General features: G+C 39.4%; 1 protein-coding gene across 2 annotated transcripts; it reads left to right on the plus strand.

The window, feature by feature from the left end:
- The first annotated feature begins 242 nt into the window (after window positions 1-242).
- LOC111253670 (uncharacterized) lies at window positions 243-8,328 on the plus strand. Of its 2 annotated transcripts, none has more exons than XM_022813420.2 (14): window positions 243-691; window positions 2,239-2,544; window positions 2,988-3,096; window positions 3,243-3,326; window positions 3,568-3,682; window positions 3,825-4,085; window positions 4,242-4,418; window positions 4,595-4,756; window positions 5,184-5,374; window positions 5,701-5,797; window positions 6,119-6,300; window positions 6,455-6,637; window positions 6,854-7,299; window positions 7,659-8,328. In XM_022813420.2, exons 1-14 carry the CDS (start codon window positions 660-662, stop codon window positions 8,062-8,064), a joined length of 2,751 nt encoding a protein of 916 aa, XP_022669155.1. In that variant the 5' UTR covers window positions 243-659; the 3' UTR covers window positions 8,065-8,328. The 2 variants fall into 2 exon arrangements, with proteins under 2 accessions (XP_022669155.1, XP_022669156.1); XM_022813421.2 differs by having other exon boundaries at window positions 244-691; window positions 2,263-2,544.
- Window positions 8,329-12,046: the final 3,718 nt, after the last annotated feature.

A 12,046-nucleotide genomic window follows, 5' to 3' on the forward strand; every position in this document is an offset into this window, starting at 1 on the left:
CGCTGTAGGCTAAAGACCAACTGGCGATGCGGTTATTTCGATGCAGTACATCGTGAAGTACTTTCTGCACTCGAGTGATATATGGGACTCAGTTAGATGGATCAATAATGATTTTAGACACAGAAAATGCGTCACAGAATTCTACCGCCATATAATGCGCGTGTATATGCACATTTGATTTACGTTCTGCCACGCTACGTAAGCGGTGTCGAAACCATTTAGAACCCTGTACGAAGCTTATGCCTTAGTTATTTAGGACATTCCGAGAGTTAATAGAGTCAAAAGCAAGCGGAAATAAATAGTGACGATTACAGGTTAGGTGCCTAGACGCATAATGTATTCCCTATGCTTAGAAAGCTATAAATTATCAATCGCGCTCATATTCCGAATCAGAATACAGGTCTGTACAAACCGCGTTTGATTGTTGTTTGGCAACAATAGCAGACGCTCCCATGGTCACTCTGTCTATGAAAAAGATCGACTGCAAGAACTGCAGTCAGCGTGTGTATGACGATAGAGACAACATTGCAAATGAATCGCCATTTATATTCGGCGAATGGTCATATAATCAAGAGTGTTTAATTCAAATTTTGCCAGGGTTGAGTGCTTAATGCGTGATTCAAAGTTTTCTTAAATCATTTAATTTATTGACCTGAGACATGACAGCAGCGCAAACTGTATCGGACTCCAGGTGAGTAGCGTGCAGCGTTGGAATCGTTAGTGGCATGGCGCCTATGGACTCTGCATTTGAGGATATAGACAGGACTTTAGACAATGGACAGCTAAGAGAACTTATCTGACGTGGAGAATAGGGCTGTCCATGGTTTCCCTTACCAGTGCATGGTCCTGTTCTATTTTAAAAGTTATTTGAGCGAAGTTAGCATTCATATTTGGCGGGAATAATGGCGCCAAAAATAATTTACACGGATTAGAGGCGTTCAACAAACATCAACGCTGTGACAAATATGCAAGATTCACTAAACTAGCATAAGACTATTATTGTTTGATTTTTACTTTATGGTTTGCTACCTGGGTAATATTTAGCAGACTTAACTGATTGGCAATTTCGAGCTCTGGGTCCTCTTTACGTATGGCTTGATATCATCAGGTCAATTATTAAGCTACCTTACTAATGAACAAACCTTGAATTGCTTTCTGTCAAACATGGTAGACCTTTTTAATAAAATGGTATACACATGCAGATTTTTTGTATTTATGCTAAAGATATTAGATGATAGGGAAAGAAAATTAATTGTTCTTATGTAGTATGTGTTACAGTACAATAGGAGAGTCCTGTGTGTCATCATCTGTTACTGTTATTTGCTTTTGCATACCGCAATCTTAATTTCTTTTTTTAGGAACTCAGATTTGGCTTAATTAATAATTAAATAAATGCATGTACTCTTTCTGTGTAAATAACTTGTTTCCTTTATCGTGGTGGAAGCTAGCGACTTGATTCTTCTGTCTGTGGTTTGGATTGACCAAGTTTTGCAAAGTCGCGGAAACCGGATCTTACCTTTTTAACCGGATCTGATCAATTATATGCATCATTTTACCGGTTCTTACAGCTAGTTTATAATTAGATTTGTATTTAAGTATCTATGCAATATATATCGCTACACGTCGTATTATATAGGTTATATATAGCATAGACAAGAATGTCTAGAAGGGAGGAAAAATAGCATTGATGTTTCCTGAGGATTTTGCTCTTCTTCCGCGTTTTTGTACGTGTAGTTTCTATCCGTTTCTTTTTCACACGTGTCGATCAATGTTGAAAGTGACCATAAATGTGAAAAGAAACGCTCGTAAATTCAATAATAATGATAACATGTCTTATTACACATAGAAAATTTGGTTATCGCTCACTTCTACATCTTCAGTGGATTAGATCTTATCAGCTCCCCTTAGTTTCCTTTAAATGGATCAACCGAACATTCTGATTCTTGGGGAAAGCTGTACCGGGGTCAACCTTTAGCAACCCATATTCCGCGACCCAGCATTTTTTAGATGCTGCTTTTTATTGAAAACCTTGCACCTATTTTCCGTTTTCAATTACGTGTTATATCATAGCTGACCAAGGTAGCTTCTCTTCGCTTCTTCATAGTACGACATAGCGCAACTCATAAGTTCTTTTATTCCCAAAAAAATTAATTTTTTCCGTTTTTATGTGGGGCCGTACGTTTAAGACAATAATAAGTTTGCGTAAAGCTATGTTGAGTACTAACAAAGTCAATGTAGAAAATATTGGTCTTGTTTGTTTAGAGACGGTGAGTCTTTAAACGTTGTCGAGCGTCCTCCAGAGGACATCATCCATGAAGGACAAACATTTGCCTCCTTCGAAGCTTTAGAAGAAGCTGTGCGCGAATTTGAACGGGCGACGCTACAAAAGTATTTCAAAAGCGAAGCCAGAACTTTGGTATCCGCAGCCAAGAAGGGTATTAAAAGAGCCGGAGACAACGGATCTTTCAAGTATTACTCTTGCCTCTGGCTTTGTGTTAGAGGAGGAAAGTCATTCTGCAGGAGCCGTGGCGAAAGGAAATCCAGGTAGGACAACGGGCAGGTCCCCCTTCATGTCGTATTTTAAGTTTTTTGGTATTAATACAAGTTGGATTCGTATTTCGAAGAAATATAACATTATCGGAGACCGATGTCATTCTTCGAGCTTAACATCAAGTGTCGTATCGTGAACAGTTCAACTAGTTTATTCATTGGGTTCTTTCTAAATAAAACCGGTAATTTTTAAGGAGGTGCCCAATTAAAAAAAAATATGTTGAAATTTTTGTTTTTAAGCATCACTATTAATCGGATTGCCTGGGACATTTTCAAAAGGGAAAACGATCAGTTTGGAAGAAATGTCTTTTATAAGAAATCGAGCAGGACATCAATGTAGTTTTCGAGGGTATCTCAGCAAATTAAAGTGGTGAAAAATAAATAACTTATAAAATTATAAAAAGCTTATAAAATTTAACAATCATTCTCTATTTCAGGACAATTCGGATAGGCTGTCCAGCTTTGATCCGCACGCGAATATCAAACTGTGGTCGTGCATTTCGCGTCGTACAGGTCATCTACGGGCATAACCATGGCGCATCGCCAGTAAGTCAAGCAAGAACCTTCCTGTTTAATGTTTTTTTAATATCAATGCCTGCATATGTCTCAGTGCATCAAGATGTATTGTTATATAAATTACGTCCATCTTAAGAGAGGATACAGTTTGTTATTTATATCTTGTGTTTATTTAGGAGGTGTTTCACCAGCTTCAGACAAAACAGGCCGGGGTGAAGCATGACGACCCCCAGAAGAAGTCAAAGTACATCAAGAAAAAAGTGAGTAGCAAAACACATGCAGTAAAGCATAGAAAGCTCTTATCAACCAAATTTATCTTCTTTAATATTTGTTTTTTTTTGGGTTAAAAAACCAACAACGTTTTTTTCTTTTGATGAACATTTATTCGTTTACATGTTTGTGCAATTTTATGTTGGTGATTTGAAGTCATAAATAATTTTATAGTCAAGTCAAATCAGTCTAAATTTCGGTCGCGTCTTTATTGCTTTGCTGTCTATGCAGTCACGACTAAAAGACAATGCTCAGGCACAACTACGAGAACTGCTCAGCACTGTAACGGGTGAAGGAAATGAATTAAGCCTCGAAGAATCCGTCGACAAAATTTCTCAGCTTTATGGTGCGTTTCCTTGTGTGTAAATGTATGTAGTATCCAAATAGGCAAACATATTTTATCCTGCATACAGTCTAATTCTCCCCGACTTTATCTCCGGCCATGCAGAACAATTCAAGTTGATATTGGTTACTTTTCCTTTGTGTAGCCGATGACCTTACAGTTGCTGTCGACGACACCAATCAGTGCGTGGGATTATCGCTCTGTACAGCTCAGATGCGAGCCCTTTGGCGGGACTTCCCGGAATTGTTAACAATCGAATCCTCATCGTATGTTGAATCGCTTGACTTGGCTAATGTTGTACACTTTCTTGTTGCGGATGCTATGGGAGAACTTCGACCCGTAATGTTTGCAATACTGATAAAGTCGGAAAGTACTCTGTACGAGTGGCTGCTCCAAGAGTTTGTTCGTGAGTAGTGTTTCTTATAAAGTTTGTAAAGGTTTATGCATGTTGCAGGCTTCTCTACAATAAAAAAAAAACATCTAAAGGAGAAGCCTAGCTGCGGGTAGTTAATGGCCACCCAATAATCATTTGTACGTTCCAAATTCAATCTTTTGCCAACAGGCCAACATCCGACAGCACCGACATGCACGCAGATTTGCCTTGTGGGCCGGCCGTACACTGAGTTCCATTTCGTCGAAGAAATTTTTCCGGCAACACAGGTTCTCTGGGATCCGTCACAGAGTATCAACACTTTCCGTATCAGGGTAGCTGCAAAGGCAGTGCATCTTAGCGAAGCGGGTATGAGTCTCACTGTTTGATACATTAACCCCAAACCATTCGGATGCAGTCGAATTTAATTCTATTACATGTTGATCTTTCTTGTGGCGTAAGCTGGCGTTGCTTTGTGGAGCATTAAGAAAAATATAAATTTGAGATTAAATTATTGAAGACTAAATGTATCTTATTTTTTATAGGTCGACGTGCGGCAACAGAACACTTTCAGAAACTCGTGTTCTGCCGATCAGCAGAAATGAAGCGTGTTCTTCGCGAGGATTTCGCTGCTGCTCTGGCGGTTCCCGAAGCAGTTCAGGCCTGTTACGATCACGAGTGGGAGCCTAACTACGCTTTGTGGAATAGTATGTAATATCCTAATAAGAATTCTTGACATTTGCTTACGAATTATTTTTGTAACCGGCCGCTTCTTATATTATAACATACCTAGGCATTTATCAAAAATTTATTTCAGCGGTTCCAGCGTGATGCCTTCCATACAAAAATATCGGCTCTGCACGTTCTACTTGTTGTTTCTTTAATCATCATGCTTTTGTCGGGTAATTTGGATGCAAACTTTGGTCCCGATATTTAAGCTTTGAAAAGAAGTTTTTACTTTTTTTTGAAAAAATCGAACCGTTTTTTATAATCTTCCGATCTCTAGAAGGGATACTAAAAAGACGTATCGTTAGTGTGATTTATACAAGTGTCATTCAATACATAAGGTATCCTCTAATAAATATATGATATACAGTGATTTTCGCTATTTGTTGTTATCCAATGTGGTTTCAGTGAGCCGGCACCCATACGACGACGCTCAGCACGAGTATGTGCTGAAACGAATGCAGAAGTTGAGGCGCTATTCTCGGGCTATTGTACAAAATGCTGCAGCAAATATGTATGCTGTATTTACGAAAATAGCTGATCTCTATTCGTTGCTCGATGATCTGTACAAAGGCGATCTTCTCTATCATATTGTTAAAGTATGCATTTTTAAAGGTTTGTCCTTTGCTTTATTTCGGGTGCAGACTTTATTGTGCTCGGGAAGAAATTGTTTATTCTTCAATGGGTGTACTGCGTGATTGTGAAAGCAGAGTTTCTTGTAATTCTGAATCGCAACGTTCCATGAGAACTAATTCAGGTTTGGCTTTTTTTTATAATTATTAATGCACTAGTGAAACAAGTTAGCACAAATTATGGGATAGAAGTAGTAGATTTTGCGTTGACTTGGTAGAATTCAATTTCTCGTATTTGGTTTTTTGGGCTAATGAACGGGATTAGTTTGCTAAATGCGACGTTTCCTTCTCAGGTAAACCAAAGCCGCTACCAGCCAAAAACATCAGTCGACGAGGCAGAGTTCAAGTATAAAGCTCTGGTAACCGAATTTGCCTACATGTATCTTAAAGGTAAGATTGTTCTGTTGCTAGGCGATTTTGTGTAAGTTGGTCAAGGTTCTAACCTATTTAGACAAAGCTATTAGACAAAGACAACCTATTTAGCAAGACAAAGCTATCGACTCATCAATAATGTCCGTACCTCATTGCTTCTGTCCTACTGTGCGTTCATATACGGCAAAGACGGACTGAGAAAGATACATGACACGCGACAATACTTGTCACATAAGGTTTGATATAAGGTTTTCCTTTCGACATAAATATATACTCTATTGTAGTTTCATGGATGGTATTGTCTATTAGGTAACTTCTAACGTTAATGTTTTTATATAGGCCAATTCAGCATATTTGAACGAGGTCTTAAACTTATGGAATGTACACGAATGGTAACGTTTACTCGAGTTGGCGACCGGGAAATTAAGGTGTCCACCTCGAAAGATTCGTGCACCTGTATGGCGTATAAGGTCCTTCGTTTGCCCTGTGCTCATCTGCTCTCATTTAGGATCGGGTCACAGGTACTTCTGGCTCAAATTTTTTTTCAAAGAAGTTTTTTCAAATTTTGTTTTTGAACTTTAGTGAAAATCATGTGACAATCACAAAATTACAACGAGAGTTGAAAATAATTTTTCTCTAAACCATCACTAGTCTATCTGTAATGTAACTTCGCAGTTGGATTTGTATTCTGAGGACCTTGTGGACGAGCGGTGGAAACGGAACAATATACGTGTGGAAGGCGATGCAGACACATTGGTTCGTTTGCCGTTAGCTGCCATTGATTCTGATACGACTGAACAGCAAAATAGTTGCGAAATAAAAGACGTGCAAGATCTAGAAGTGCAGATCATACAGGAGGTGAGTGGGTACTGGGTCCTCTTGTGAACGTATCACTTTGTTCAGCGCCATTCTGACCAAGCATTGGAATCTAGAAGTTGAGTGTCAGCTTGAACATCGGGCTGATACTGAGGCGATCAAGTGTCCACTACGTGTGTCAAAGCTGTAACATAACTGTAACAAAAGATCACTTCGTGTGCATATGACGAACAATATTGAACCTTCATATACAAACAGGTGGATCAGCCTGAAGCAACTCAAGGAGAGCAAATGTCGATTGAGGCACCGTCTGGTAGCGAAGAGTTATCGTGCGGTGCTACAGATGAGCAGGCATTGCCGGGTGATATTCAAGTCAATGAAGTTCAGGAAGTGGTCCATGGGGACCAGACACCAGCAGAAGACGGCTCCCCAGCACAGGAAACTCCTTCTTCAACAGCAGCGACCGACTCAAGAGACCAAATTTTGCCGTCATCAGCCGGTCCTTCAGGTCACAATAAGAAAGCATCGTCAACTGAGCTCAAACATCAAATGGACGGAAGAAGGCCTCGACATAAAGATGCCTCAGGAAGTGCCCTTACCAGAGCACCCCGGCAATACCGCGAAAGAAGAAAAAAGATTGAAGAACTCTGTGCCGAACTTTGTGCAGTTGGATCTGGAGTTTGGGGATCTCTTTTTTCACTTAGGTGGGTCATTATTGTAAAAAATGAGTAATTTCGAGGTTTTCATGACACATGATGCAATTAGTACCATTAGCCTAAAATCTTAAAACGTAACACTATATAGTAGAATACCTTATCAAAATCAAGTTGCACAATGGTTGCATAACAATCGGGCTAAATTACGGCAATGTGATAGGTATTTTTTTTCAAGTCTGAGTATAATTACGGTTTCTCTCGTAATTTTTCATCCATGACAATAATAAAGACTAGATGCACAAGTCGTTTTTCTAAATATATTTTATATTGGGTTAACATACGTTTCTAAAATAGGTTGCCTTTTTTACAAATCAATTTGATTTATGCTAACACACACTTAATTTCAGAATGGGTGTTCTTCGCGATATACTAGAAGCGTGGCAGGACGGTGAAGAGGTGTGCGTTCAGCGCGTCCACTACGAATCAGCTTCAGACGGCCGGCTTCCTCAGCAGCTGCAGTCTCATGAACAAACTCAGCATCCTGTACGGGATGGAAATGCAGGCCAGCTCGTTGCCGTGTTGGATTCGGCAAGCTCTGCTTCAGTTTCTTCCTACGTATCGGATCAACAAGCGACTCGTTCAGGGACTCCGACAGTGTTACGCTACAACCCAATCGTACAGGTAAAAGGTTCACAGCAGATGTACTTCGTAAATTCGGACGATAACAGCGTACAACTAGTCGATAATTATCCTAACCAGATGTACACAATCGACGCGGCGGATGATCCAGGCGACGATATGCTAATGCAATAAAAGTTTTTATCAGCAAGTCGAAAAGAACCTTATCAGATCATTCAGTAAATCATCACATCAGTAAATAGGCAGAGTAAAGGCTGATATAATTGTTGCAAAGAAGCGTAGGTTTACAATGAATTCGTTTAGTCTATGCAGTGCGGCGGCTGCATTTGCTGACCGTTTGATAAGCAGATGTGTTATTGATTTGATGATATTTCCTAGTATTTCTTTTGTTATCCATATGGATGTTTAATAAAATACACTAAATTTTATAAGTTAGAATTAATTTTTGCATTAGCTTATAAACATGAATAATATGCTCAGATTATTTATCATCGCACAATGGTCTACTTTTATGATAAAAGGAAGATTGGTAGTGACATATCTGTTACATCGGAGAAATAGTCATTTACCTAGGAGGTACGAGGTGGTATTTAATGAATTATTTTTTATAATTAGAACATAGACAATATGTTGCAAAACAACATACCTAGCTCTACAGGAACAAAGAAGAGACGATATTATTGGATGGGTCGCTTTTATTTCGATTTCTATTTTCTTTATCATGTCTACTGTTCCAACTGACTTTAGCTGGAGCTTCCCAACTTATATATAATAATATTTATATAACAGTGTGAGAAGCAGTTTCTCTTGCTATATTCGTATTAATTGTTCCTACGAAGCACTTTACATAGATATTTCTTTATCACTAATCAGTCAAATTTAATTTATTCACTTTTGCTGGTAGTAATCAAATGCTTCATATACTCAGGTTGATAACAAAATAGCACAAGGTCAGAGCAAAAATGTAGGACTTTCAAACATTTCGCGTTATATGGATTGTACAAATTAAATTGAATCTATTAAGTTTTAACTTGAATAATTTTTTCATATATCCTAAATATGGTGCCAGAAAATGGCGAGCTATACGATAACTATCACAATTTTTTCAACATCTGGCGCCTTCAGCATCGCCAGGCATGTGGAAACGCTACTCTCTGCAGAGCCTATGATGGATCCAATGCATAGCAAAGCGAATCACAGCTGTCCATTTAGCCGATATGTCACTTGCTACTTCTTGTCTCTAATGGCTTTAATCATAAAGACCTCATCCATCCCTATTAATTTTTGCTCTCAGTTCTTAAAATTAGTCTCAAAGACTAGCTTTATTATTGCGAACTGTAAGCGGCAATACACATCCTCAGACGGCACTGGCGAGTCGGCTAGGAAACGTGGCACGAGCATTTGTGCTTATGTGTCGTTGTTTGTACCCTAGCGCTGTTTGAGCGATAGTATGTGCCTGAGTACTTCATTGAAAAAGTTCTAATGCGATTTAATTGCAATAGACCTATAGTAAAGCGATTTTATTGACCATGCAACCTAAACATCCCTTTTGCATTCGTCCCGTGGTAAAACTTTTGCCGTTGGCGGAGATGAACCAGCTCAGCTACAAGAACGAGTTCATATAAGTACGAAGTAAACCGACGAAATACAGAATGTCAGTGGCTGCCGTTCTATCAAGTTGATCATCAATTCCAGCTCTGTGACTGTGGCTGGGGCCGAACTAGAACTTGTTGCATCTGAAACTTTTTCAGCCCGTATACCACTGATTCCTCCGCAGGTAGGACGACTTGATTAATCTTCTTCAGACCTCTCATTTTATCAGGGAGACGCTGAAACAAGTTGGAGAATAATTGTGAGCTTATATGGTTCCCTTAATTCTGTCTGTATGAAACGCGGGAGTTTGGCCACATCTTTTTGATAGTTATTCTACTTTCCTGTGGAATAGCCGCAAACAAGATAAGCACGTTCCAGTTAGCTGAACGCTAGCATGACTCTGTCCTTAAGGGCCGAGTCAAAAAACTGAAACCTAATATAGCGAGTTGCGCGCCGTGGCCAGTGCCCCTTTAAGCAGCAAAATCCTGCATGTCGATTGTGTAAAGCGTTCGCTCCAGGACTCATGGTACTCCGTAGGGATGGCATATACGCGTTCCACATAGATGAATGTAGTTAGCCGCTAAAGAGAAACAAAGTGGTGTTAAATGGATTCCTATAGTCTTATCTGATTTTCCTTCACAATTATGACGGAGGTAATGCCTTGTCTATTTGTACTTAAAAAAGAACTGGATTCGCATCAAAGAAAAGAGTAAAAATCGTCTTAATAGAATTATACTGCTATTGTATGGTCCATTTTTATCCCAGTTTGAATTTCCTTTGTCCCTTTGGTTAGGATGCGCATTGACAACAAATCCAAAATACTGGTATAGCATTGGCCGATGATGTTTTGCTTGTTATCCTCATATTGACTTTTCCTATGACATACTTTGCCTACTATGACCTGCGCCAATATAATAACGTCTAATTTCAAAAGCCACTGGTTAATTCAATAAATTTGCTCACTGATTTCCCTTAACCATAAAGAGATTAACAAATGTGTCGGATACAGAAAGGGAAGTCGGATAAATCCAGCTAGCCACATGCCCAGTGAATACTTAGCGGGTTGATAGACAGTGTTATATACTTAAAGGTTAACTTGTTCTGAAGAGCTGAGCAATGGCGGCTACAAGTGAACATTACACCAAAGCTCACTCATGTACATAAGAGTTAACCAGCTCCAAGGAATATACTTACCTATGGAGGTAGATATCTACATAAACAACAAATCAGATCGTTGAGCTAATGAAGGTAAGTAGTCGGCTTTGTTAAATCAGCGTGACGAGTTATTAGTTGACAGTGGTAAGCAGCAGATCGCATTATTATATTCAGTCCCATGTATGTAACTATTTGTATGGTAGACGCGAGTAGAAAAGCGCCTGTTTGCAAGCCTCACGCAGCTAATCAGAGCTGACGGTGAAAGAGAAATGGAAATCTAATCTTATGATGCGTTGGACAATATTTAGACGCATATAGTAGATCTGACGAGATATGGTATGTTACAACAACACGGACGGAAAAAAGGCCTCCTAGACATACAGAAATGATACGCGAGTGATATTACGACAACGCGCGGGCAGCAAGCAATGTATGCACTTGTAGAGATGCAAACACATATCGATAGTATTTGTACCAAAGGCGGCACAACGCCAGTCGGCTTTCATCGACGGACGGTAATAAGGCTTTCATATGTATCAAAGCGCAGGTAGGTCGTACAGGGCCAGGACGGAAAAGCTGATCTATATTGAAACGTATGACCGAGATATCCACATATGTGTTAGAGCCAACGAGGAACATAAAGGTAGACGTGACTGCAGCGCCCCTAATAGCTAGTGAAAGGATCGCAGGTGACAACGTCATTTTAGGGCAGATTATCCTTCCTTATAGGAGAACAAAGCTAAAAAAGGGCCTATCCTTCTGATATTAGCAGGATATTATGGCAGCAATGTGCACTGAATAATAAAAGTAAGCTTTGTTATGGCGAGACGAGGTAAGATTTACCTCCCTCCGGGAGACAAGTCTCTTGTCAAAGGCAGGACGTTGATTTCAGTCCAAAGTAGGGTGAAAGTTGAATGCTGGATTTCAGGAACAACAACCACACCTGGCTGAACCACGCTTCTCTGAAAAGTGTAGATGCCAAGATTATGTAATAAGAAGAGCAATGTTTTTATTATGTGGAAAAAATAAGTTAAAACGGGCCCGACCTTGTTACTGCTTTTAACTAGTGTTGTTATGTTTTACTGTTCACTATTTGCTTAGAAGGTACGACTCAGTGCAGCAGAATAGCAGTGCATATCCTGAAATGGGGCATATGATGTGATGGCCACAAGGTGGGTGACCTTACAAAATCAAACTTTGCATTGATGTACGTCCTATTGTCTTCTACTGTTTTTGTTTTGCCACCTGTTACACCCTTGCTTTACATATTTGTTATAACGCAGGAATCGTTTGAACCTTATCTACAGTAACTTGCCAATGTATTGTACAGTTATGTGTGCTAGACATAGTTTACAATGAAACATGAACACGTCTAAAAGGCGAATCGCTTCTCAGGAAGGTCTACAAA

The sequence above is a fragment of the Varroa destructor genome, unplaced genomic scaffold (genome assembly GCF_002443255.2).
Source record: "Varroa destructor unplaced genomic scaffold, Vdes_3.0 BEIS01000007.1, whole genome shotgun sequence".
NCBI lineage: Eukaryota > Metazoa > Arthropoda > Arachnida > Mesostigmata > Varroidae > Varroa > Varroa destructor.

What these genes read in the sequence shown, in the direction of transcription:
- LOC111253670 (XM_022813420.2), top strand. Translation starts at nt 660, where the DNA reads ATGACAGCAGCGCAAACTGTATCGGACTCCAG. An exon ending in ATAACCATGGCGCATCGCCA is followed by an intron (nt 3,097 to 3,242) that starts GTAAGTCAAGCA and finishes GTGTTTATTTAG; the next exon opens with GAGGTGTTTCACCAGCTTCA. An exon ending in GCTGCTCCAAGAGTTTGTTC is followed by an intron (nt 4,086 to 4,241) that starts GTGAGTAGTGTT and finishes TTTTGCCAACAG; the next exon opens with GCCAACATCCGACAGCACCG.